Source organism: Vipera berus (assembly GCF_964194415.1).
Source record: "Vipera berus genome assembly, chromosome: 2".
Lineage (NCBI taxonomy): Eukaryota > Metazoa > Chordata > Lepidosauria > Squamata > Viperidae > Vipera > Vipera berus.
This window is the reverse complement of record NC_138203.1, coordinates 230,052,924-230,079,248: the sequence shown is the minus strand read 5'-3', so window position 1 is coordinate 230,079,248 and position 26,325 is coordinate 230,052,924. Positions and strand designations below refer to the sequence as shown.

At 39.8% G+C, this 26,325-nt stretch overlaps 2 protein-coding genes across 4 annotated transcripts in view; one reads left to right on the top strand and one right to left on the bottom strand.

Moving 5' to 3' along the window:
• CARD19 (caspase recruitment domain family member 19) overlaps positions 1-17,850 on the top strand; it is a 51,916-nt gene extending 34,066 nt beyond the window's left edge. Inside the window, exons 4-7 of one of the 2 annotated variants that reach the window (XM_081318634.1) lie at positions 965-1,024; positions 2,445-2,516; positions 3,903-4,014; positions 17,616-17,850. In XM_081318634.1, the coding sequence (XP_081174760.1) occupies positions 965-1,024; positions 2,445-2,516; positions 3,903-4,014; positions 17,616-17,664 (293 nt within the window). In that variant the 3' untranslated portion in view covers positions 17,665-17,850. Of the gene's footprint in view, positions 1-964; positions 1,025-2,444; positions 2,517-3,902; positions 4,015-8,007; positions 11,932-17,615 lie in introns of those variants that run through there. The other variant, XM_081318635.1, reaches the window with a different exon arrangement.
• Positions 17,851-21,876: 4,026 nt separating this feature from the next.
• The window catches only part of NINJ1 (ninjurin 1), a 39,901-nt gene continuing 35,452 nt past the window's right edge, over positions 21,877-26,325 (bottom strand). For both annotated transcript variants that reach the window (XM_081318637.1, XM_081318636.1), the window contains one exon: positions 21,877-24,962. Coding sequence is in view for 1 of the 2 variants with exons in the window: in XM_081318636.1 (XP_081174762.1) it covers positions 24,778-24,962 (185 nt within the window). In the remaining variant the exon portion in view is untranslated. The remainder of the gene's footprint in view (positions 24,963-26,325) is intronic.

Genomic DNA, 26,325 nt, shown 5'->3' with positions numbered 1-26,325 from the left:
AATCTCCATAGGAACAAGGCTTTTCAAGCCAGGCGAAGAAAGAGGAAGAAGGATGTTTGGGGGAAAAATGCTTTCAACACCAATTCTATACCCTTTAGTATGTGTACTTTTGCATGTATATAATCACTATTTATTTAATTTGAACTTTTTACCAGATATGGTTTGCTGGCTACAATTGCAGACATACAGAAAACGCATATCAAATTGCAATCTACTGGTAATGCTGCTTTTTTTTAATGGCACAAATTAAATTCAACTGATTTCACATTACAAACTGCATTTTCTTATGTAGAATGTATGAATTTCTGGATGGAGCTTTTACAAAAAATATCCTGAAATTGCCAGTCAAGCATTGAAACATTTAATGTCATTTATAAAAGGTAAAGGTTCCCCCACACATGCGTGCTAGTCATTTCCAACTCTAGGGGCCGGTGCTCATCTCCGTTTCAAAGCCAAAGAGCCAGCATTTGTCCAAGGACGTCTCCGTGGTCATGTGGCCGTCATGACTAGATGCCAAAGGCGCACGGAACGCTGTTACCTTCCCACTGGAGTGGTCCCTATTTTTCTACTTGCATTTTTACGTGCTTTCGAACTGCTAGGTTGGCAGAAGCTGGGACGAGTAACAGGCGCTCACTCTGTTACGCGGCACTCGGGATTCGACCCACCAAACTGCCGACCTTCTGATCGACCAGCTCAGCGTCTAACCCACTGAGCCACCGCGTCCCTTATGTTATTTATACCAACATGCTTTTATGACAGAACCTTCTCTTTATATGCAGCAGCAAATCAGCAAAACACAAGTATGAAATAGGCTAAATATGGAAGATAATGTCCACACGAGGGTTAGGGGCCATGTTGTCTTGATTATATTACTTTGGAAATTATTTTCACTTTTTTATTATTTGTTTCCGAAATTTGTTGGACTGTATATAGCACTAACTCGGTGTATTGCTTTTGTTTCTAGAAACCTCAGATTCCACAGGGATAAACCCTGAGAAGGAGAAATATATTCTAAATGACAGGGGTAAATAACATGTGTAAAATATTGTTGGCTGCATATGAATAATAAGGTTAACAAAAGTATTACCTTGATGCAATTAATTTTAAACAATGACACTTTGTTTTAAACTTAAATTTACCTGTTGGCTGGGTTTCCTGGCAGGCTCCTGAGTGTTCAGATATGTGCATTACTTCCTCTTATGATACCTCCGCATATAATTTTTAAAAGGAACGTTCCCTTTAGCTGCCCTCTGGCTCCTGACTCCTTTTTTCTTTTCTTCCGTTCTTCCTTTGAAGCCAGAAGGCAGGAAAGCAACTCGGCAGGTAGAGGTTGTTAATGCTGTACCAAATCCAGCACTTTGTTAAGGAGCTTATTATAATGTGAAAAACTACACACCCAGCTCCTTTTCTATCCCCCAGTCAAAAGTATGTCAGGTTTCTCTCTCTCTCTTTTTTCTTTTTAAAAAGACGTTCAATACTGTGCCATTAGGGCTGTGCCCGTTGACTTCATCCTAATGGCTACTATGAGTGATACTCATCTCCCAAATGGCTGAGGCCCTGCCCTTTATAGAATAATAATAATAATACACAAATACCATATTTGAACCCCTGGAGATCAGCCTTGGGTTACCAGTGGTCATCATTTGTAATTAAATGAGATAGGAATTGGCCTATACCTGTATATCATCTAGTCTGAAAAAGGCTCAGCATCCATAGCTTTTACTATGTGGGCACAAATTGGATGGGGGAAAGAAATGTACCTCTGGCTTTAGGGTCCTGTAACCAAGGATTCAATCTGGGTTAGTCACTAGGACAAGACGTTTACCTGAGGATGGGCTCCAGCGTGAGTCAAAACCTCTGGGTCCCGGTGACCGACCCAAATTGGATCCTGCAACATTAGCCTGGGACACGTACATTTGCTTTCAGCTCTAATAATGCAAGCTTCTAAATTTCTGAAGCTCTGAAAAAATATTTTTGCATATTTAAACCAGTTTACCAATTGTGTTTGGTTACATAACCCTTGGCAGATTTTTACACCTAACATGTGTAGATGTGAAAAGCATACAGTTGGCAGGGAGATTGTAGGAGGATATATTTATCATTAGTCCTATCATATCCCCCTGTATCTTATTCAGCTCTGTGCCTGGGAAGGTGAACATGGATAGCCCATAGGAAAGGCATCTATAACCACATAGTTTCTATTAGACGGTATTATTTTACAGTTTAAACGGCCCAGGGAAGCCAAACTTATTTTATGAACGTATAATTTAAATCCCTGAAGAGATTTTCTTTTTGCAAGCTTTTAAAAAGGCTGATGATAAAAAGAGTTACAAGGAATAAAGACATCCATAATTCTAATTACATTAGGAAAAAAATGGTAATATATTGTGAAGTGTGAAGGAGAAAACACAGTACCCGCTGCTTTTATTTCTTTCCTTTTCTAGGTCCTGCGTTCTTTCTTGCCTGCTTCAGTGTTGCTGCAGGGTTAGCATTCTTCATGTATTGCTGGAATCCAGGTAATAAAACTTTGATATTTGACTTGAGCCAGTTTAAAAGAGGGCTCTGTTAGCTTTCTGTCAAACACATTTTAGCGCAGCTCTAACCTTGGTGGGTGTGGGCTGAGCAAGGAGGGGAATGCATGCAATTAAAGCACAAAGCGTGTCCCAGTAAAATCCGTCATTTTCTTAAACTCTTATTTGCTTTTGTCATAGGTTGATTTCTCTGTCTCATTCACTTTTCCTTATTTTATATTGACATTCCCTTGTCATCAGAATTCAAAGTTTTATTTTTGATAGTCTGCAGTTCAGTTGTTAATTTGGTATATTATTGTAAGACCACACCTGGAATACTGCAGCCAATTTTGGTCACCATATCACAAAAAAGATGTTGAGAGTATGGGAAAAAATCAGAGAAGAGCAACTAAGATGATCAAAGGCCTGGAAACTAAAACATACGAAAAACGGCTGTGGGACTTGGGTTTGGCTAGTCCAGGGGTAGGCAACCTTGACTCTTTTATGACTCGTGGACTTAAACTCCCAGAATTCCTGAGCCAGCATAGCTGAAGTCCACAAGTCATAAAAGAGCCAAGGTTGCCTACCCCTGGCTAGTCTAAAGAAAAGAAGAAATAGGGGAGACATGATAGCAGTGTTCCAGTATCTGAGGGGCTGCCACAAGGCAGAGGGGGCCAGGTTGTTCACCAAAGCACCAGAGGGAAGGATGAGAAACAATGGTTGGAAACTGATCCAAGAGAGAAGCAACCTGAAATTAAGGAGAAACTTCCTGACAGTGAGGACAATCAGCTTACCCCCAGAAATCGTGGGCGCTCCATCACTGGTGATTTTCAAGAAGAGGCTAGACATTCAGCTGTCTGAGATGGTATAGGTTCTCCTGCTTGGAGCAGGGGGCTGGACTAGAAGACCTCCAAAGTTCTATTCTATTCTATTCTATTCTATTCTATTCTATTCTATTCTATTCTATTCTATTCTATTCTATTCTATTCTATAGACATTAGCATTCTTGGGAATTATCTTTCTTTTCAGTTTTGGTAAACAGAAATGTTTTTCTGTCCATAATTGAAAAGATAAGATTATTGAACACATGAGAGTGTTTTGCATATCTTTAGACACTTTAACATTTTAACACATATGTTAAAGTTGTAACTTGATTTACAGGTTTGTCTGTTTAGATCAAACAATCCATCATTCAGAATTGGCTTAAATATCCTTCTGTAGAAGTCAGTTGTCATTATATTTATAATTGATTCTCCCTGAGTAAAACTTTAGCAAGATATTTTTGTGAAATATTTGTTGAAAGAAAATCCATTATGCTTTACATACCTGATTCACTTTTTTCCACCTTTCCATTAATATTATTATTCCATTCATATTATTGTTTCATTTTAGACTCCAGAGTCCTGGGAAAAGCCAAGAAGGTGCTGGGATTTTCCCCAATTATCATAGGAAGACATGTTAGCAACATCTGTATGCTATACATGGAAGATTCATCAGGAAGACAGTAAGAATAAACATGCCAATAGCATGGATGCTTCGCAAGCAATTACATTTTTTTATACCAAAGCTATAACTCAGTTGCTTTAGCAGTCTTTGCTGCTTCAAAGGGCTTTCAGAAGATCACTTGTACTTGCCTTTTACTTGTGGAGCAGATATTTTATTTTTGTACAAGCTTTTTTAAAAAAATATTTATCACCTTGATATTTTAATGCAACTAAGCATTTTAACATGCCCTAATTCATTGCAAAGTCTTGAGAGTCATATATTGCATTTTGCCATTTTCTGTTTCGAGATTAACTGAAAGTTCCTGCTTAGGCTAGTACTGAATGATGGAGCCCTGCCTTGTGTGTCCATGGTTGGTGTGTCTCATTATGAAGAGGATAATGACCTCTGTATGAAAGCTGTTCTGAATGCTCTGCTTCATTGAGAACAAGTGGAAGATTCCCACCTCATATGAGTGACAACCTTGAGTGGTGATGATAAAACCCATCAAGTTTTGTGTATGAGCTAATCCGTTATCAATTGTTGGGGATTCTCTTTGTAAATAGCAAATGTAATTCTATTAGACAAGAAATAATGTTTGAAACAACACCCAAAATGTATAAGCAGTTATAAGCAGATGCTAGGTGCAAATCAATCAAAAGCCTTAATGAAACATGGAGTGTATAGTATTATTTTTAAATGTTAAAAGAATGCTGTATTCTTTGTGTTTAATAGACTCTGGGCGATCACTGATATGAATAACCTAGACAAAAATAAGCATTTGTCAGCATTTGCTTCTTAGTCCAACAGTATAAGATTTGGTGTTATGGTCCAGACAGAACCTTAAGTCTGTGGCCAAGAATTTAGCAAAGCTAATTAATGCCTTCAAAAGGATAACCGAGTCAGTCTATGCAACTAAACATAACTACCCACTTTGTAATGTCATCTGCTTTTGAGGACCGTAAACTGCCTCATACATCTGAAGGGTTCTGTTGCTTGAAAAAGTTCATTTCTCAGAAGCTCATTTTACGTGCACATTCTGTATAGCCATTTCATGGAGCATCTAGACCAGGGGTAGGCAACCTCGGCTCTTTTATGACTCATGGACTTCAACTCCCAGAATTCCTGAGCCAGCCAAGCTCAGGAAGCCAAGCTGAGCCAGCCAAGCTCAGGAAGCCAGCCAAGCTCCTGAGCCAAGCTGGCTCAGGAATTCTGGGAGTTGAAGTCCATGAGTCATAAAAGAGCCGAGGTTGCCTACCCCTGATCTAGACTATTTCATCACCCTTTTGCCCTTTTGCCTTGTCTTTTTTCACCTCTCTTAACAAGGGCAATCTGTGTAGCTGGAAAGACTTAAGCACATGAAGCTTCAAAGGTGTGGTATAATATAGGAGACTACATATCTTTAAAACTCAGGACTGCTACACTGGTGATAATGATCTGTGCGCTTCCTCTACCTATTTCCATGAATTCCTCAGCTGTGAGAATGCACACTGGATTTGTACGTGCATCATTTTTTTTTCTTATATTGGAATTCGGAAGGTTTGTACACTTAAAATTTATGCCACATCCTGCCTTTCCCTGATTTTCACCTTTGATACTCCGAATAAGTGGATTTTTTTCTTAGGTGAATGTAGGCCATTCTTAAGGGATTAAGTTGTTGTTTAAAGCATGACAACTCTATGGGGGATTAAGTGGAAGGTGCTGGCTTGCTTTAAGTACCGTATATACTTGAGTATAAGCCGAATTTTTCAGCCCACTTTTTGGGCTGAAAAATTCCACTTCGGCTTATACTCCAGTCAACAAAAAAACTTACCGAGGACTTGTGCGCGGCCGAGGCTTTGGAGCTTCCGGGATCGCGCTCACCTCTCCCAAGCCACCGCCGTCCGGAGACCTGCCGAAGTTTGGGGAGGTTTGGGGAGGTGCGCGCGCACCTCCCCAAACCTCCCCAAACGAAGCCGGGTCTCCGTTCCTCTGCGCCCTGCCTGCCTGCTTCTTTCCACAGCGGAAAGAAGCAGGCAGGCAGGGGGCGGAGGAACGGAGACCCGGCGACGTTTGGGGAGGTTTGGGCGCCTCTCCAAATATCCCCAAACGTCGCCGGGTCTCCGTTCCTCTGTGCCCTGCCTGCCTGCTTCTTTCCACAGCGGAAAGAAGCAGGCAGGCAGGGGGCGGAGGAACGGAGACCCGGCGACGTTTGGGGAGGTTTGGGCGCCTCTCCAAATATCCCCAAACGTCGCCGGGTCTCCGTTCCTCTGTGCCCTGCCTGCCTGCTTCTTTCCACAGCGGAAAGAAGCAGGCAGGCAGGGGGCGGAGGAACGGAGACCCGGCGACGTTTGGGGAGGTTTGGGCGCCTCTCCAAATATCCCCAAACGTCGCCGGGTCTCCGTTCCTCCGCCCCCTGCCTGCCTGCTTCTTTCCGCTGTGGAAAGAAGCAGGCAGGCAGGGCACAGAGGATATTTGGAGAGGCGCCCAAACCTCCCCAAACGTCGCCGGGTCTCCGTTCCTCCGCCCCCTGCCTGCCTGCTTCTTTCCGCTGTGGAAAGAAGCAGGCAGGCAGGGCACAGAGGAACGGAGACCCGGCGACGTTTGGGGATATTTGGAGAGGCGCCCAAACCTCCCCAAACGTCGCCGGGTCTCCGTTCCTCCGCCCCCTGCCTGCCTGCTTCTTTCCGCTGTGGAACGAAGCAGCCTGAACGAAGCAGGCTGCTTCTTTCCACTGCGGAACGAAGCAGCCTGCCTGCTTCTTTCCGCTGCGGAACGAAGCAGCCGGCGGCGGAGGCTTGCAGAACGGCGGATCGGCTTATACTCAAGTCACCAACTTTTTCCAGTTTTTGGGGGTGAAATTGGGGGTCTCGGCTTATACTCGAGTCGGCTTATACTCAAGTATATACGGTATTTTAAAATTCCTCAGATCCACTTTTTTAAAGAAGGAAAAGGTGCTGCACAATTGTATAAAACACTTGCGTGCCTGATCATGAAGGCTACTTTCTTTGGAGAACTGAAGAAGAAACAGAAGGGTGAAAAAGAGGGTTGAAATGAACAGAAATAGCAGGTAGGAGCTGGAGTATATTCCACTCTAGTCTGCACACAGAAGGAAGTTGTTTTACAGTAAACTTCTTTCCAGTAACCATTCACTGGAAATGAATTGAACAGGAACTGCACTGCAGATTTTCAAGCAACAGCAGCAATGTTGAAAAGCAACAGTATGCAAAAGATTCACATCTAAACACAGTCTTAGTCTTTATATGACCAAAAGACTTTTCATTGTTTGGTGATCGAGCAGAGGCCTGGTTCAGGTGAAATGTTGAACTATCGCTTAGTGTCGTTATATATTCAAATGTTGGGGTCCCATACACCTCTCCATTTCTGGCATGGCCATGTGGAGTGTGTCAAGCTTTTAGTTTCATATTTTCACTTGCCCACATGTTATTGTCACAGCTTAAAGTTGGCTTGTTTTTGAACTGAAAGTTGAACTGAATTCAACCTTATGGACTCTTTTTTTTTTCTTGGCAACAAGACAGATATTTTTTTGCTGATGTTTTATTCCGGCATAATTTGTAAATTTCTCAGTCTGGTAACAATCCTGGACTTTCTTGCTAATCTGACATCCAAGAACTATCCAGTTCTAGTCTTTTTAAGCATGTTGTGAGATCAGCCATCTAGCTGGGCAGGTTCAAAATGCAATCACAAGCTACAGTTTAATTAAAAATGTCAGTGAATGCATACATTCATTGCATAGCCATAGCCAAAGAGAGGAACCCCGATGCTCTTCTCTCCTGGACTTGAAATAGATTGTGCTTCCTTGCCAAAACAACAGAAACTGGTTTAGTCATGGAATTTGACTATTCACAATTTTAGAGGCACTTTCTGAAGAGAAAATAAAATAAAATGATGCTATAGTGGTGATTGAAGATGCTTGCGCTATACCTTCATCAGTTATCCTGTTGTGTTTTGCATGTGCCTCTTGTTCTGGGTGAGTTGTTTAGCCCTTTAAAACCTTTTCTTCCTATCCTCATAGCTAAAAAATTGTACCTGGCAAGAAACCTCCTAATGTATTTCCTTGAGTCACCACAGGATGGGGAGAGAGCACTGCAGGAGACACATGACTAACTTTGCATTCATGTGCAGGATTCTTAAAAACTGATGTGTCAGCTACTTATTTTCTGCATAATAGGAGAAAGAATGCTGTAGCACTGCTCAGTCGGACCCCATCAATTTTAAAAGAATAATGATCTCTGGCCAATTGCCATTTTAAAGTACGGGCTTGATTTAGAAAAGAAATACAGCTTGTTTTGGTTTCAAAGTTGGTTGTAGTAGAAGCATGATGTCATGGTTCCGATAGATGAGACCAGTAAAAACAGAATTCCAAGGCAAGAGGTTTCCTTAAAGAACATATTTATTGGCTACAAAGTATCGGTACAGTCAAAAGTGAAACCAAAGGTTACAATGTTATAAAGTTGGACTTCCCACACCATTGCTATGTCATAAATTACATTCCCCAATAAACTACTTTGGCGGGCTTTCTAACGGAAAGCTCAGCCGGCCAAAACCCAGGCAGCAACGACCTTAGTTCCCACAGGACAATTTATTGTTTAGTCTAACTTTAGAACCACTCATTCACCCCCTCCCATTACTGTGGCAATCGAAAACGAAGCAAAAATGGCTCCAGCCAAGTTCCTTGCAGCGTTGACACATGAATTATACACGTGAAAATTTATGGAACCCTTTGTAGCATCAAAGCTCAAACTAAAATTCAATTTTGAAGCTTAAATTATTCGTCCAGTCAAATTTAAAAAGCTTTTAATATGTACTTTATTAAAACTTTTAAACCAGAAAGTAACATCTAACACAAACTAATAGAAAAAAGGGGGAAAAAGAAAAAAGCTACTAATCAAAGAAAAGCAAAAGATGTAAGAAAGAAAAAAGATATAAGGAGGCAGCTTTCAACATTCTTCATAGCAGTTATGAGTACAAATATATTTTAACTTCATCATATTCTTCTTCTTTTTATAATCTTTTCTGTCTAATCAACACCATAAGTCCAAGTTGTTGTTGTTTTCAATTTTTATGCAAAAAAATCCATAAGAGGCCTTGAGTCAGTGAGTATAAAAGTATTTTTGAACTTGTAGGCTGGTTATATGACCAACTCTATAAAAAGAAACCTTAAAATGTACAGACCATCATTCACATAGCTTTTAAAATAATAACATGCCTATCCTCTCACTTTAGCCAATATTCAAAAAAGTAATAGTCCAGTTATCCACAGGGTAAAGAGAAAAACATCCCATGAGGAGTCCTTGGTGTTCTCTGAGTTGGTTGTTTTCTTTCAGACATTTCATTATCTAAACTAGGTAACATCAACAGACAGTCAAGCACTGATGATGTTACCTAGTTTGGGTAATGAAATGTTTGCGAGAAAACAAGCTCAAAGAGCACTCATTTCAACCCTGAGCTACTACAAATATTCTCTATTGGTAAAAAAAAAAATCCCGTCTAGAATATTCTGGTGCTCAGTTATATACAGTCCATATACACATGACATTAAAGTTTATTTAACATGTTATTTCTATACATAGTTCCTCTTCTTTGGATGATGTTTAATGAGATCCTGATAGCATCTGCACCACAAAGGTATTCCTAATATTACATTTGATGATGGAAGAGCCAAGTTCAGGTTGTATTCTACCCTGAAATGGCATCATTAATCTCCTATTCTGGCTTCCAAAAATTTGATTAAAATACCCCAAAGGAAGCAAATGCCACATTTACTAGCACTGAGGATGTCGCTTAGCTGCATAATGAATGTCATTATGTTACTGGTCCAATGTGAAACAAGAAATGCCCAGACATTTTCCATTACCCTTAAAGAAATTCTTAGGAGGCAATAACATTAGACCAAAGAGGTCCAGAATTTTTTCTTTCGGTGATTAGAAAAATATCTAATTTGTTATTTTATTATTTAACAATAAGATTGGGAGGGGTTCATCCCTATTTTCCAGGAATAGTTCACATGCCTATAGCCTTCACTCCCACCACTGACAATGCCCTTAGAGCCTCATACTTCACCTTATGATTATTATTTTTTTAGATTCTTTAAATTAAATAATAAACAAGAAGCTGGCATCTGGTTGGAAGCTTTAAATTAAAAGTTGGAAGTTAAAAGCTGACATTGTTAAAGTGTATTTTAAACATTTTAAAAAGTAAAACTTTGTGGTTGGTGCTGAAACCAAAACACGAGACTGTTTTATTTAAAGTGTGTTCATCTGCCCAGAAAGGGCAAAAAAAGGTTTAAGCAATTAAAAGCATTCTGGACAATAGAAGAAAACACTGTTGTATCAATTGGATCTGATTTGAAAGAGCTGCTTCAAAATATGCAGGAAGCTGGCAGTGATTTGTGAACACAGCTGTGTCTGTGCTTTAATGAATCACAGGTAAGAACTGTGTTTGGTACTGCTGTCCTTTCCAATATTTTTCTTCCAATACAGACTGGACCATTGCATAGCCCTAATATCCTGGCCACTTCTATTTACTTATTGAATAAGGTTTATTTGAACGCACTATTTCAGTGCCATGCATTGTTATGTCTAATTTGGCTTAGGCATAGAAGACTCTTAGAAGTGATCCATCTGTTTTGAAAAAGAAAAAAAACAGTACCTTTCAGGTGGCTTGATATCGTATCTGCTGATGATGCCAGCCATATTCCCTATACTGCCTGAATACTGCTCATAAATAAGAGTAAATAAGATAGCTGCGCAATATGTTGTGGAAATTGCTCTATGTTTAGCTTAAATATGCAAATAATCCAATGTTGGCCTTAAAATGTTTTTGGACTAATTCCAATTCCCCCCCCCCCATTCAGTCCACATAAATATAATGTACATGGTATCTTGAAACCCGTTTGTTCCATATTTTTTTACCATATTTCAGGTGATAGTCATGCAGCATTAGATGTTTTTGTCATTTTTTAAAATTATCTTTTAAATGTGGTTTAGGGATACAGTTTTGAGGGAGAGAAGAAAAGCTGCTGCTCACAGGGGCTGACCTGATGACCCAGTGTGGTTTTCAAATACTTTGATGAGAATATATTCATTTGCATTAAAAAAACAAATGTTGGAAACTGCTGCTATAGATTTAACAAATGTTAATGAGAGATATGCTAAAAGAGATGACAATTCTAAGATGAAAAGAGGTTTCCAATTGGTCTACAAGGATGATTTTGCAATAAAAGAATAGATATCTATTAGGGCTCTGTGGTGTTCTGGATTTGAATGGGAAAACTGATGTTAGCCTTTCAAAGTCCAGCCAATAAATATTGTAGTAGTCTTTGAAATTTGCAAAATTGCTCTTTTTCCCCTTTAGAGTCTCCATCTCAGTGAATCAGGTAAAATGTTAAAACGTAATGGGTTGGTTACAGGAGAGATTCAGTTTTAAAATAGGTAATAGGAATATGTTGCATTAAAGGCAGCCTTTTACTTTTTTATGCCCTGATTCCCAGGATTTTATAACAAGGAAGCCACATAAATAAATAAATAAATTTACATAAATACGTATTGAGTGGGTGTCAATCAGCATTGGATTTGGGAACTTTGTTTTTGTTATATTATTATTTATTTTCCTTTCAATCTATAAATGGAAGGGGGAAAGACCAAATGAAGTAAAATAGAAACAACAAAAATTAAAAACGAAATGTGCCTGTTAAAATAAATGTACATACAAGGTTCTTCTCAATAAATGTCCAGTATCAATACAGTTTCAGGGGAAAGTTTTTCTCAGGCTGTAACATGCATAAAATACTTCCATTCTTATTTATAATGAGTGTTTAATGTACCTGGTTGTATGTAATTAAAAATTATGTGTGTATAAAATTAAAATTTTAAAACCAAATTAAACACAATCTCGTGACACTTCTTTAACAGAAAAGCCATTAGCTCATTTTTTGTGTTTTATTGGAGAACTGAAATAAGAGAACTGTTATTTGGGAGGCCAACTGTACTGCAACTCCCACAAGGGAGTGACCTAGAAATAAAAGGTTTTAGATGGAAAGGCAACACAAATACAATCCCACAATGAACACTGTCCTTCAGATAATGTTTGACTACAGTGTATCTCAAGAACAGGGGTTATAAAGCGGGGGGGGGGCATTGATAAATTAAAAATAATAGCTGGCCACAAAGAATATCAATCAGCTGTTTGGCAAGTAGCAGAAGGGCATCAGTGAAGTGGTGCTGGTGGTGTTGGTGAGGCCTGAAGGTCGTCACAATATGTCCTTTCAGAGAGTCATGGCAGCAAAATATACCAAGCACTGGAGACGGATTTGTTGAGGTGATGCCAATGGGTTCCACAAGACTGGCAGCTCATATATGTTTGCATGGGCCTGACATACATGGTTGTTTAATTGCCGGAATCTTGACTATTGAGTTAGATCAATCCTTCATGCAATGTGTTTCAATACTGTCGAATGAATAAGAGCCAAGACCAGTCAGTAAATTTCAGAGGCATTCAATATAGTTCTGATGAAAATATCTATGTACTGTATCATCTATGTATTGCTTTTCATCTAGCTATCTATCTATCTATCCCTGTTATCTATCTATCATCATCTATGTATCATCTACCTATCTACCTACCACGGATACACAAAGTCCTCACGTTGCCCTCTTCATTTCTTTCACTTTGATATTGTCAACTGAGCACAACAGCAAGATGACAATTACTATCTGGGCTCTAATTCTTGCAAAGGTAAATAAGAGCCCATCCATTGTGGAAAGGAGCACTATTTTCATATTAGCTGCAATTGCCTCCTTAGAAGAGTTTTCTTCTGAAACTTTCACAATTGACAACTGCCGGATAGTCCCAACTGGCAAACGCAGGTCTGCCTGTTATCTTCTTTTTAAAATATAAAAACAATATAAAAGATACATCTTGCAAAAAATATAAAAGACTTTGGAGGAATGCTGTATGAACTTGCTGGCTTTTTGAGGAAGTGAACATGTCACTGTGGTTTGTGGCTTATTCTCTAGAAAATATGTATGAAGCAAGATAATCCAGTGGGTTATTTGATAGAGACAGCTAGAGCTTTTGAGACATTTCTTCCATTTTTTTTCCTGATAAGCACAATAACATGAAGTATATGTTGACATCACTGTACACAATGACTTCACAAAAATTTATGGCTAAGCATGACTCTCTTAAGTGTCTTTGATCTGAACCTTAGGAACAGAAACAATACTTTTCAGCAGCTGAGAGGTCCCTAAATTTATGACTCTGTATTTAGGAAGAAAGGGACGCGGTGGCTCAGTGGATTGGGACGCTGAGCTGGTCGATCAGAAGATTGGCAGTTTGGCGGGTCGAATCCCGAGTGCCGCATAGCAGAGTGAGCGCCTGTTACTCGTCCCAGCTTCTGCCAAACTAGCAGTTCGAAAGCACGTAAAAAATGCAAGTAGAAAAATAGGGACCAGTACGGTGGGAAGGTAACAGCGTTCTGTGTGCCTTTGGCATCTAGTCATGCCGGCCACATGACCACGGAGACGTCCTCGGACAAGCGCTGGCTCTTCGGCTTTGAAACGGAGATGAGCACTGGCCCCTAGAGTTGGAAACAACTAGCACGCATGTGCAGGGGAACCTTTACCTTTACCTTTTCATTTAGGAAGAACATCATGGGGCACCGAAGCTTAGGTGATAAAAGGTCCTGATGAAGAAACTGAAGGTCTTAATTGAATGCAATTCAGTGGTAAAAAAGTAAAAAACCAAATGCACAGTATAGAATAGGTGGTATGTGGCTCAACAGCAGTAACTATGATAGGGATCTATGAGTCCTAAGGGGCAACCACTTAAATATAAGCCAGCACTTTGCTGCAGCTGCCAAAAATGCAGTCTTAGGCTGCATAAACAGAGGGATAGTATCAAAGTCATGTGAAGTGTTAGTACTGCTTTATAGTGGTTTGGTAAAACCACATTTGGAATATTTTGTCCAATTTTGGCCAGCACGATATAAAACATTTGTTAAGACTAAAATGAGTGCAGAGAGGAGCAACTAAGATGATTGGGGACTGGAGCTAATACATGATGAGCAGTTGTGGGAATAGATATGTCTAGACCACAGGTCTGCAACCCGTGGCTCTGGAGCCGCATGCGGTTCTTTCAGCCGTCTCCTGCAGCTCCCAGTCCTCTGACATGTGCAGTCCAAAAAAAAAAGTGGGACTAAAAAAGTTCAACTAATCAATTCAAATATGCAGGGTAGGTGCATATCTCACCTTGGCTCCACTCTTCAGTCAAACCCTGTTCTGAGCATGCGCACATGTACGCTCATGTGCACACATTTTTTGCGGCTCCCAGTTTTTCCTTTTGTGAGGGAACCGGTTCCGAGTGGCTCTTTCACTGTTTCAGGTTGCTGATCCCTGGTCTAGACTAACAAAGAGAAGGACTAGGGTGACTTGAAAGCAGTCTTCAAATATTTGAGGGGCTGTCAATCAGAAGAGAGGGTCAACTTATTCTCCAAAGCACCTTAGGGAAGGACAAGAAGCAATGGATGGAAACTAATCAAGCAGAGAACCAACCTAGAACTAAGGAAAAATTTCCTGACAGTGAGAATAATTAATCAGTGGAACGTCTTGCCTCCATAAATTGTGGGTGCTCCACCACTGGAGGTTCCTAAGAAAGGATTGGATAGGTATTTCCCTCCTCTTTTTTTGTAATACTGCTAAATTTCTCCTGCTTCAAACTGAGGGAAGGAAATATTAAAAGGGCAGAAAAATATATTTCCTAAAAAGATATTGAAGAACCAGAAAAACATGCCCACTCTTCTTAATAGCCCAGGTCTCCTTCCCCCAAGCAGAAAACCAGTTCTATAGATATGCAAATGTAAGCCATCAAGAAGCTGGGAGCTAGAAGCTTAGGAAGACAAAGGCCTAAAATCTACATACCTCAGCCCCAGGAAAGCAGGATATGACCCTTGGACATCAGAAGAAGAAGAAGAAGAAGAAGAAGAAGAAGAAGAAGAAGAAGAAGAAGAAGAAGAAGAAGAAGAAGAAGAAGAAGAAGAAGAAGAAGAAGAAGAAGAAGAAGAAGAAGAAGAAGAAGAAGAAGAAGAAGAAGAAGAAGAAGAAGAAGAAGAAGAAGAAGAAGAAGAAGAAGAAGTTGGAAGGGACCTTGGAGGTCATCTAGTCCAACCCCCTGCTAAGGCAGGAAACCCTATACCATTTCAGACAAATGGCTATCCAGTCTCTTCTTAAAAACTTCCAGTGTTGGAGTATTCACCACTTCTGGAGGCAGGTTGTTCTACTGGTTAGTTGTTCTAACTGTCAGGAAGTTTCTCCTTAGTTCTAGGTTGCTTCTCTCCTTGACTAGTTTCCATCCGTTGCTTCTTGTCCTGCTTTCAGGTGCTTTGGAGAATAGCTTGGCTTCCTCTTCTTTGTGGCAGCCCCTGAGATATTGGAACACTGCTATTATGTCACCCCTCACCCTTCTCTTCATTAAACTACACATACCCAATTCCAGCAACCGTGCCCTATATGTTTTAGCCTTCAGTCCCCCAATCATCTTTGTTGCTCTTCTCTGTACTCTTTCTAGAGTCTCGACATCTTTTTTACATCGTGGTGACCGAAACTGGATGCAGTATTCCAGATGTGGCCTTACCAAGGCATTGTAAAGTGGTATTAGTACTTCACGTGATCTTGATTCTATCCCTCTGTTAATGCAGCCTAGCACTGTGTTGGCTTTTTTGGCAGCTGCAGCACACTGCTGGCTCATTTTGAAGTGATTGTCCCCTAGGACTCCGAGATCTCTCTCACAGTTACTGCTATCAAGCAAGGTACCACCTACTATACCTGTGCATTTGATTTTTCCTGCCTAAATGTAGAACCTTACTTTTTTCACAATTGAATTTCATTTTGTTAGATAGCACCCAGTGTTTGAGTCTGTCCAGCTCCTCCTGTATCTTAAGCCTATCTTCTGGAGTATTGGCTATTCCTGCCAGCTTGGTGTCATCTGCAAATTTGATGAGTTCCCTATCTATCCCCTCATCCAAATCGTTGATGAAGATGTTGAAGAGCACTGGGCCCAGAACAGAGCCCTGGGGCACCCCACTACACACTTCCTTCCATGTAGATGCAGTTCCATTGAGGACCACACGCTGAGTACGGCCTGTCAGCCAGCTACGAATCCATCTGGTGGTGATGCTATCTAACCCACATTTTTCTATCTTATCAAGTAGTAGGTTGTGATCTACTTTATCAAATGCCTTACTGAAGTCCAAGTAAATTATATCTACAGCATTCCTCTGGTCCACTAGTTTTGTCACTTGGTCAAAGAATGCAATAAGATTTGTCTGGCATGATCTGTTTTTGACAAACCCATGTTGGCTTTTAGTGATAACTTTGTTCGCATCAAGGTGTTCGCTGATTTGTTGTTTGATTATCTTTTCCAGAATCTTCCCAGGTATTGAGGTCAGGCTGATAGGTTTGTAGTTTCCTGGATCTATTTTTCCCCTTTTTTGAAGATGGGAACTACATCAGCTCTCTTCCAGTCCTCTGGTAGTTCCCCAGTGCTCCAGGATCTTTGAAAAATATAGTTCAGTAATTCTGAGATCACGTCTGCCAGTTCCTTGAGTACCTTGGGGTGTAATCCATCTGGTCCCGGTGATTTGAACTTGTCTAGGCTGGACAGGTGCTCACTTTCCATTTTCTTGCCTATCTTAACTTGCATTTCTATTCTGTTTTTTATGGCACTGGTTTTGGTAGGTTGGGCTGTTTTTTCCCAGATGCAAAAAATGAGTTAAATAGTTCTGCTTTCTCCCTGTTGCTTGTCACCTTCTTGCCACTTTCCCCCACTAATGGACCAATCATTTCCTTAACTTTTTTCTTGTTTCTTATATGTTGAAAGAAGCTTTTTTGTTATTTTTGACTTTGGTCACAAGCCTTAGTTCATTTTGAGCCTTAGCTTCCCTCACTTCATCTTTGCAGGCACGGGCTGTTTGCTGATATTCTGCCTTAGTTATGTGCCCCTCTTTCCACTTCTTATACTTGTCCCTTTTATCTTTCAGTTTATCAGAGAGTTCTTTATGCAGCCATGCTGATTTCTTTTGAAAGCTGCTATTTTTCTTCTTTGTTGGTATTGCGCTAGACTGGGCCTTTATTATCTCACTTTTCAAAATTTCCCAAGCTTCTTGAGTTGTTTTCCCCTTTAGGATTCTCATCCATGGAATTCTTCCCATGGTCTCTCTAAGTTTATTGAAATTAGCTCTTTTAAAGTCCAAGACTCTAGTTTGGCTGTATTCTATTGCTTGTGCTTCCATAATGTTGAATTCCAATATTGCATTATCACTTCCCCCCAAGGTTCCTGTGGCTTTAGAAACGCATAATAGGAACGCATAATAGAAACGCATAATAGAATTGACCCACAACCATCAAGAATACCAGAAAGGCACACCCAGATTCAGGTCAGAATATGTGACACAGGAAATACAAAGCCTGAAACAGGAAATAACTCCAAACAAAAGACTTGAGGGGGTATAAAACCCACTCCCTACATGTGATCAGTCCTTTTTCTGCTGTATCCGTCTGTCTGGCCTTCCTCTGCAATAAACTGTAACCTTCTTCCTAAAGCAGTTGCCATGTTGTTTATCCCCAGCTTGGATGGAACCATGATGAAGACTTTTCTTGCTACAAAACAAAACTGACAGCAGGGACAAGCAGCCTAAACTGTTCCTCCAACATCACCCCTGGTCTTCTGCACATGGATTAATGCAAATGATGAGATGGCAGCCAGGCTTATCTGACCAAACAGAGGTTCTTCAGGTCCTTTCTCAATGGTACCAGCCCGGTCCCTCGTTTGGAAGAATCTGCACCAAAATTCATTCTTTGAATAAAGCAATAAAGCAAAAATGACTTTGGCTCTGAACCTGTCTGGCTTTGGTGAAATGTGTGTTTCTACCAATCAACCCTCTTTTAAAGGCAGTATCATGACATTTTTTATATTTATTTATTTAATTTATTTTAGTCCCATTTATATCCCGCCCTTCTCCGAAGACTCAGGGCAGCTTACAAGCTTAGCAGTAGCCTTCATTCTATGTATATGCCTGCTTATTAGGGCTTTCGCCCCCACCCCAAGCGGCATTATTACAAAGTCAGCTTATTGCCCCCAACAATCTGGGTCCTCATTTTACCTACCTCGGAAGGATGGAAGGCTGAGTCAACCTTGAGCCTGGTGAGATGCGAACCTGCAATAATTGCAGGCAGCATAATTGCATATAGTATAGAGATCTCCTAATTAGCAAGCCTGCCAGACATGTAGAAGCATCTTGAAGAATTTTCAATCTCAAGATTAGCTCTGACTGATGGGAGTCATTAATTATGCTCCCAAAGATTTGGAACAGGGCTTGTAAGCCGCCCTGAGTCTTCGGAGAAGGGCGGGATATAAATGGAATTAAAATAAATAAATAAAAAATAAAAAAAATTCCTAATCCCAAAACTCCTATGTGTGAAGCACAGAGCCCACAACAAATAGCATTTAATTCCAGAAGCACAGAATATTTTTTTCAACATAACCCATGAAAAATGTTGCTTAAGATGTGAGCATCAACATAGTAAAGCAGACATTTGCAAGTGAGTTGTTCAAGGGTATGATTTTAATTATTGCTCTTTTCTAAGCAAAAAACGCTTTTGTCAAAAAAAATCAAGATTTCTTGGCCTAGTCATTTTTAGAGTGCATTTAGTTCCAAGCTAATAGCATAATTTAAATACCTTTGCCCATACAATGGGTTTTTCTTCCAGTAAATTCTAGTAGGTCATGTGCTTCAGGGACTTAAAACCAGCTCATGGAAGACTAACACTATAAAACAGTACTTGAGAGTTTGGGCTAATAAAGATAGCAGTTGTCATTTTAATTCACCCACTTATAAAGAGCCGAGTAAGCATTATAATGAGTGTGGTCCCAAGATGCCTAATAAAAGCTTAGGGTATTTTATTATTCATGACTTGTTCTCTACTGAAACTTCTGTCAGCATGGAGTAAAATTTAATGTGTATCAGGAAATGCAATTGTCTAAACACATTTGTTAGTCTGACATTTAGTTGTAAAGGCCTGATAGTAGGAGATTTAAAGCAATGGCATGAAATTCAGTCTATCCTTTCATGTGCTGCTCCAGGAACAAAAACCCTGGCATTTGAATGGATTCTAAACTATTTTCAAAGTCAGAGCAATGGGTTTGTCCTATGAAATCCTGAATGATTGGGGGGTGGACCTATTAGATTCCTATGACCATATGAGCTTCCTTGATACATGCGGTCTCTGCAACACAGAGAGAACAACATCCTAGTATGGTTCACTGTTCATGAAATCTAATCAAGTCTGTATTTCATGTAGTTCCTAGCTTGATTCCCCAAATTCCAACCAGAATTTTTATTCCTTCTTATTTGGCTTTTGGCCACTCTTAGAAAATCATTCCAAAGGGAACAACAGAAAAAAAATGTAGAGGGCCCCCTCCTCTTTGCAAAAGCCCTTTTTGGTTGGGAGAACTCACATTCATGATCTGCTCTTTGGCAACTGATTTTCCCAGGATGCAATGGTTGATTGCACTGACAACTCAGCTAATTTCCCCCCCCCCTTTAACTCTTGTTGCATCTAAAGTCTGCTTGAAATATAACTTTCCCTATTTCAGGTAGATCTGGGGGAGGGAAGGTGAGTTGAAAAGGGAGAGATGGCACCCACAACCTTGCATGGGGATTCAACTGCCATCTATTTGTGACCATCATTCTGGGTGTTTTTGACCACCACCCTTCTTGCAGACCCCCTGGTTCTTGAAACTTCAGTTGGTCCCCACCCTGAAAGGCACACATCAGTTATATTCTCTGGGGATGGAGGGGGACTTGAACTGTGGGACACTTTCAATTTACTGAAAAGCTGTTAACAATCCTGAGTGTGCTTCTTCCTAATGAGCAGAAGAATGCACGCTTCTAAAAAAAATCATAATTTTTTAAAATTATGAAATCTTCTTGTGGGAAATGGAACAGAGGTTATATACCCTGTTGCAAGGCACAAAGACAGAATGGCTATGCTGTACTCTTCAAGTCTTTCCTGCTATTCAAACTGTGAGTGCTACTGGCGTGAAATGGCCAAGGAAAGGGAAATGAAAGTTGCTTAATGGGAAACTTTGCTTCAAAGTGGAAAATCTGAACATGTGAGATAGGCAGAGGGAAAGAGAAGGGAGTGAACACAATCCCAGGTTAAAAGACCCAAGTAATTAAAATGCTCGTAAGGAAAATAAAAACAAAGGATGTACAAGAAAACAAGAGGCTTGCTCTGCCAGCCCTAGAGGCTTAGAGGCCCTCAAATTGCAATTCTCTTACAATCTTATCTTGGAGTGAAGTTCACCTGGGCAAATGGGACCTCTGTCTAAATGCACAAAGGAGTGCGTGAATGTGATTCAAGTGCTACAGAGATAGTGTGCTGTATGTTATTTGAGGACCAGAGAGAAATCTATATGCAAATTCACCCTCAGCCATGAAAGAACACTGGGTAACTTTGGGCCAGACTCTTCTCCCCACCCCCATTATCTATCTCACAGCTTGAGCTCCTGCAGGAAAGGCAAAATATATGTACAAGGAAGGGAGGGAGGGAGGGAGGGAGGGAGGAAGGAAGGAAGGAAGGAAGGAAGGAAGGAAGGAAGGAAGGAAGGAAAGAAGGAAGGAAGGACCAATCATGCCTGACTAAACCACATTAAAGGTAAAGGTTCCCCTGCACATGCGTGCTAGTCGTTTCCGACTCTAGGGGCCGGTGCTCATCTCCGTTTCAAAGCCGAAGAGCCAGCATTTGTCCAAGGACGTCTCCGTGGTCATGTGGCTGGCATGACTAGACGCCAAAGGCGCACGGAACGCTGTTAGCTTCCCACCGTAGTGGTCCCTATTTTTCTACTTGCATTTTTTACATGCTTTCGAACTGCTAGGTTGGCAGAAGCTGGGACGAGTAACAGGCACTCACTCTGTTACGCGGAACTCGGGATTCGACCCGCCAAACTGCCGACCTTCTGATCGACAAGCTCAGCGTCCTAACCCACTGAGCCACCACGTCCACATTATAGAATCCAAAATAAACATGAACAGAAAAACATGTAGTCCAACCACTCAGTGTTGCAACATGTCATAATCTTCCCCTAGTCTTGCTTCACAACAACCCTCAGAGAATTGCTGGGGAATGATGAAATGAAGAGGTACATGTAAAGTAACTCTAAAAGATAAAACATGGAAGCATAAGTCTGTTGTACATGTTGTGTTTAAACCTTGCCTTTCCAATAAGTATGTTCCTATGTTACAAACCTTTTCCTTAGGGAGGAAGCCAACTAGGACCCAGATTGTTGGGGGCAATTAAGCTGACTTTGTAATAATGCCGCTTGGGGTGTGTGTGAAAGCCCTAATAAGCAGGCATATACATAGAATGAAGGCTACTGCTAAGCTTGTAAGCCGCCCTGAGTCTTCGGAGAAGGGCGGGATATAAATGGAATTAAAATTAAAAAAAATTAAAAAAAACTAGAACTATCCAATTAGAATCAGTTTTAGTGGTGCCTAGACATGCGCGTTCCGTGCGCCTTTGGCGTCTTTGGCGTTCCGTGCGCCTTTGGCGTCTAGTCATGCCGGCCACATGACCACGGAGACGTCCTCGGACAAACGCTGGCTCTTCGGCTATGAAACGGAGATGAGCACCGGCCCCTAGAGTCGGAAATGACTAGCACGCATGTGCGGGGGAACCTTTACCTTTACCTTTAGACATGCGCCACTAAAACTAATATAGCTAACACGCCTGATGTTATCCTTACCATGCACACCAGGTTTTGTTTTAAAGGCTCCAAATAAATCATAATCAGTGGTGCCTAAATAAAAAATGCTGTGCACTTTATCAAAACTGTTTATTGACCAGCAATGAAAAGAAAATTAATACAATGCAATACAGTAACAATCTAAGTACAGGATTCTAATGCGAATAGGAAATCAGAATCATGACAAGCTATGCCTCTAGTACATTTTTTAATAAAATACCTATCATGTACTGTCTCATGTAATCCAAACCATGCAGAGAATACCAGATTGAGACCAGCTAGCTTAGATTGATGTTTCAATAACAGGGCTTGGATTGCATAGTCCTGGATTCCTTTCTTTATCCACCTTCACAGCTGTCCCTAGTTTACCTCATTACTGACATCAAGAAAACAAAATAGTACGCTGTAAAAAATATTTTGCAAAAATCTGTAACATTAATTGATATTCTGTTTTAGAACACTCCTCACTTGTAATGCCTAAACCATTGTCCTGTTTAGGAAAAACTCTGATTTTATCACAATTAACTATGAAAAACATTATTTAATTATACTGCACTTTAATATAATTTATTAAAAATATAATCTATGAAAAATATCTGTTCTTGCTGAAGCAAGCCCTATTTAATTCAATCCATGATTCCCTTCCTGGAAAGAACCTACAGAATTACAGTCAGCTCTTATGCAGAAGAAGCAATCCTGTTCACACAATTTATAAAGGCAGTAGCTGTGAACCAACATTCTGCAAACTTCTGATCAATTTTGGCATCTGAACAAAAAACAACAACCCACAACCCTTTTTTTATTAATAATAAAGTCCAATTATTTTCACTGAAAATAAAACAGATTTCCAAATAAAATTATGTCCTTTTTGTTCTCTATTTTCTTTGCTAGAAAAATTATCTTACTCTTTAGAATCTTATGATTATGATTTTTATTAGTAGAAAAACACAGCATCTGAAATGATAAAGGAAATGGCTTCTATCCTGTATCTATACTAATGTGCTATATACTATATATATTTAAAATCTATATAGTTAATGAATCAAAATAAAAAAATAAAACGTAGCATCAGATCTGTAGGAAACTAAAAACAGAGTGCAGTTTGTGCTCACAAATGATAAATTAGGAAAAATGTTCACTATGTTTTTTAAAGGAGAAAATTGTATTATATATAGTTTCAAAACATATTCTGACTCAATTGCATTAAAGATACTTTCTTTTTCAAAAAAATATTGTTTTCTATGTAGATTGACATGAACAAATGAGATGATGAGAATGAGAAAAATTGCATATAATCAAATTTGATTCTCATCTTGTGCATAGGATGGACTTTTCTATTCCTACTTAACAGTTCTAAAATTAGCAGTTCAGGCCAGAGAAAAATGCTCCATGCCGTTTGAATTGTGTTGGAAAGGTCCATGAAGAGGTATGCACTCTGAGGTGCCTTCTAGAATGGATTTTGTTTCAACAAAGCAGGAAAAATAGGGGAAAACTTGGCATTTCCCTATTCAAGTGTTGACAAGCCATCCTTAATAGAAAGAAGGTAGACCCAGGGCTTTTTTGTCATTGAATGCCCAGAACGGAGTTCCAGCACCTTTTTTGAATGGAACCTTGTAGGGTAGGCAAGGCGGGTTGTATGACATGTGTGAGTTCCGGCACCTTTTTCTTTTAGAAAACAAGCACTGGATAGACCTATCAAGATTTTGCAGTGATCCTTACTAATCATTACCAAAGTAGAAAATATAAACCATGGACGAGCCATGTTTGAAATGTGTTTATTCATTAAGTTTATATGCCACCCATCTCACTATCTATTGTGACTGGGCAAAATGAGCAGAGAGAGATATTTCTCACTGACACTGTGTGCAAAAGAAGTAGAAAAGGTGCAGCACCATTCAGAATGAGTGAACAAAAAAGGAATGAGAGACTTTTTATATCCCTGCTCTTCACAAGTGTCAGGGTAAAATGACCCTATTATCCTGGTAGGTATTCTGTTTGTGGATAACATGGAAATTTGGCAGATGTTTAAGAGAACCAGAATGGTGTAGCATATGGAAGAAAGGGAGAATTTAGAATAAAATTGCTGTTCTGTCACATACAACAACACATGTGTTTGATTGTTCCCTTACATCATCCCTTAGTTTGGAACTCAAACACATATGCAAAAAAATCCTAGCAATTGTGTGAAATTACATTTTAGATGCAGCTTGGAGTTTTGCTGTTTTAGTCAGGCAAGCAAATTGTTCTGATCAAGTACTATATAAAGATAAACTCTCTAAACAATTGATCAAAAGCTATAATAAACATGAATTCCAGAAGAAAGAAATAAACAAAATTATACATATATATTATAATGCCTTTATACAAAGCTGTGATGTGTTCACACAGGACATGCTTCATGCTAGACTACAGTTGAATTAACCATGGTTTATTGAACAAATAACATGTTCTCAGCCATAAACCATGGTTTACAAGCTATAAGGCATGGCTTCATTCATCACAGTTGTTCTAAGCAGATTATGTTATCAATGAAACAATACAAAATTTTACAATATATTTCTACTGGATACCCACCTCTTTGGAACACTTGGAATGACTATGAGTGAACATTGGTTAAAGGGAAGTGGTCTTTGCAAAACAAATCTTTGTTGTCTCAACATTACCATCACACCGATTGCATTCACTTTCTTCTTATACATAGCACCCTACCAGATATAATTATTCATATAAAATTATATAAATAATGAACTATTTGGGTTTTTTAAATCTACATTGGGATTTGAAAGTCTTGTAGACAAAATTATTGTTGAAATGTACATAGGTACCTATGTGAACTCCATGCTTTCAAAATATAAGTGCTCTCTTTCTTGGTTCAGCATTTCTCTGAAGGCACATGGACTGAACTTCAATAGTCATATGAAAGTCTCAGAGATTTACACTGCAGTTTTTCCTCAAGCAATACTATTAGGTTTATGTGGAAAGTTCAGTGCAAGCATCTTTGGTTGCAACGTCTTACACTACAAATTAAATTCAATTTTTCTTCCAAGAAGTTAAATAAAATGGCCTTTCTGGTAAATAATCCAACTGAAAGGGAAGACATGCTTGTTGAGTTTCTTATCCAAGTGAAACCGGCACAAAGTACAGAAACTGTCTTCAGAATGTTGGTCTCTGGTATTAAAAAGAAAAAAAAATGAAAAACCAGTTAAAAGGATCTATGCAGCTTGATTATGTTCATTTAAAGTACCCCTTTAATTCCTTTTCCCCATTTCATCACAGAATACTCTGACCAATTTCTATAGAGAAGGTATAGAACAGACATGTCAAACACAAGGCCCGGGGGTCGGATCCGGCCCACGAAGTGGTTTCATGTGGCCCGCGAAGAAACAGTGAGGAAACGGCCCCCACTGCCTTGGCCCTGGCCCAGAGACCCTCCTTCTGCCAGAGACCCTCAGATCTCTCCCACTCCTGCCCAGGCCCCCATAGGCACCCTTGATGTGAACGATGTAGAGCTGGCCACGCCCACCCAGTAGGCCATACGCACTCTGGCCACACCCACCCAGTAGGCCACGCCCACCCAGGCCATACCCACCTGGCCCCTTGAGGGCAACCGCAATGCTGATGCGGCCCTCAATGAAATTGAGTTTGACACCCCTGGTATAGAATATATAAATAAATCTACAACAAGAGATAACACTGTCCCGTAGTTGCCTCTTACATACTTAATTCCCAGAATCACTGTTTGATACAAATGCATGGCTTTGAGCAATTAAGTTTGGGTCTTTGAGTAAAAATGAACTGAAACCCTCAGTATTCGTAAGGGAGCAAAAATCATGAAGAGCAATGGAAGTATCCATAAGAGTATTTGGTGTTGATTATTTTTCATGTTCCAAACCTTTTTCTACCTCATAAGCAATGCTGCACTTGGTGGCCTAACTAAACTACTACTCCCAACTGATTTTACAATCTGACTGTATTTTCAATATAATGCTAGAAAGGTAGCACAAGTAAACTTTGGATTCATAAAGTTCCTTCTCGTCTTTTTGTACATCAGTCTAGTGGAGATCGATCAGTATTCATTTTCAGCTAACTGAGATTTGTTGTTATCTGTACCATTGAACAACAATGGTTTGCCTTAGTTGTGGTCTGGGGAAATTAGCCAATTTCAGATGATTCTGGCTTATTTACATAAATCTTCTTAATGTTATCAACCTATCTACTTATCCATCAAAACTCATTTAAAATCTAGATAAAAAGCAGAGACAGAATAATAGAGTTGGAAGGAGCCCTAGACCATTGCAGACAAGTGGTTGTCCAATCTCTTCTTGAAAACCTCCAGTGATAGAGCACCCATAACCTCTGAGACTAGATTCAAAAATGTGGAACTGAAATAAGATCAATGTAGGTGCGAACTCAGTGTCCTGGTGGGATAGCTTCTATAACCACTCTGCCATAACCAAGAAGGCCCTGTTTCCTTTTTAAGTTCACATGGAACATAAAAAGTATTTTCTGTGTATCTTAATATAAACAGGAA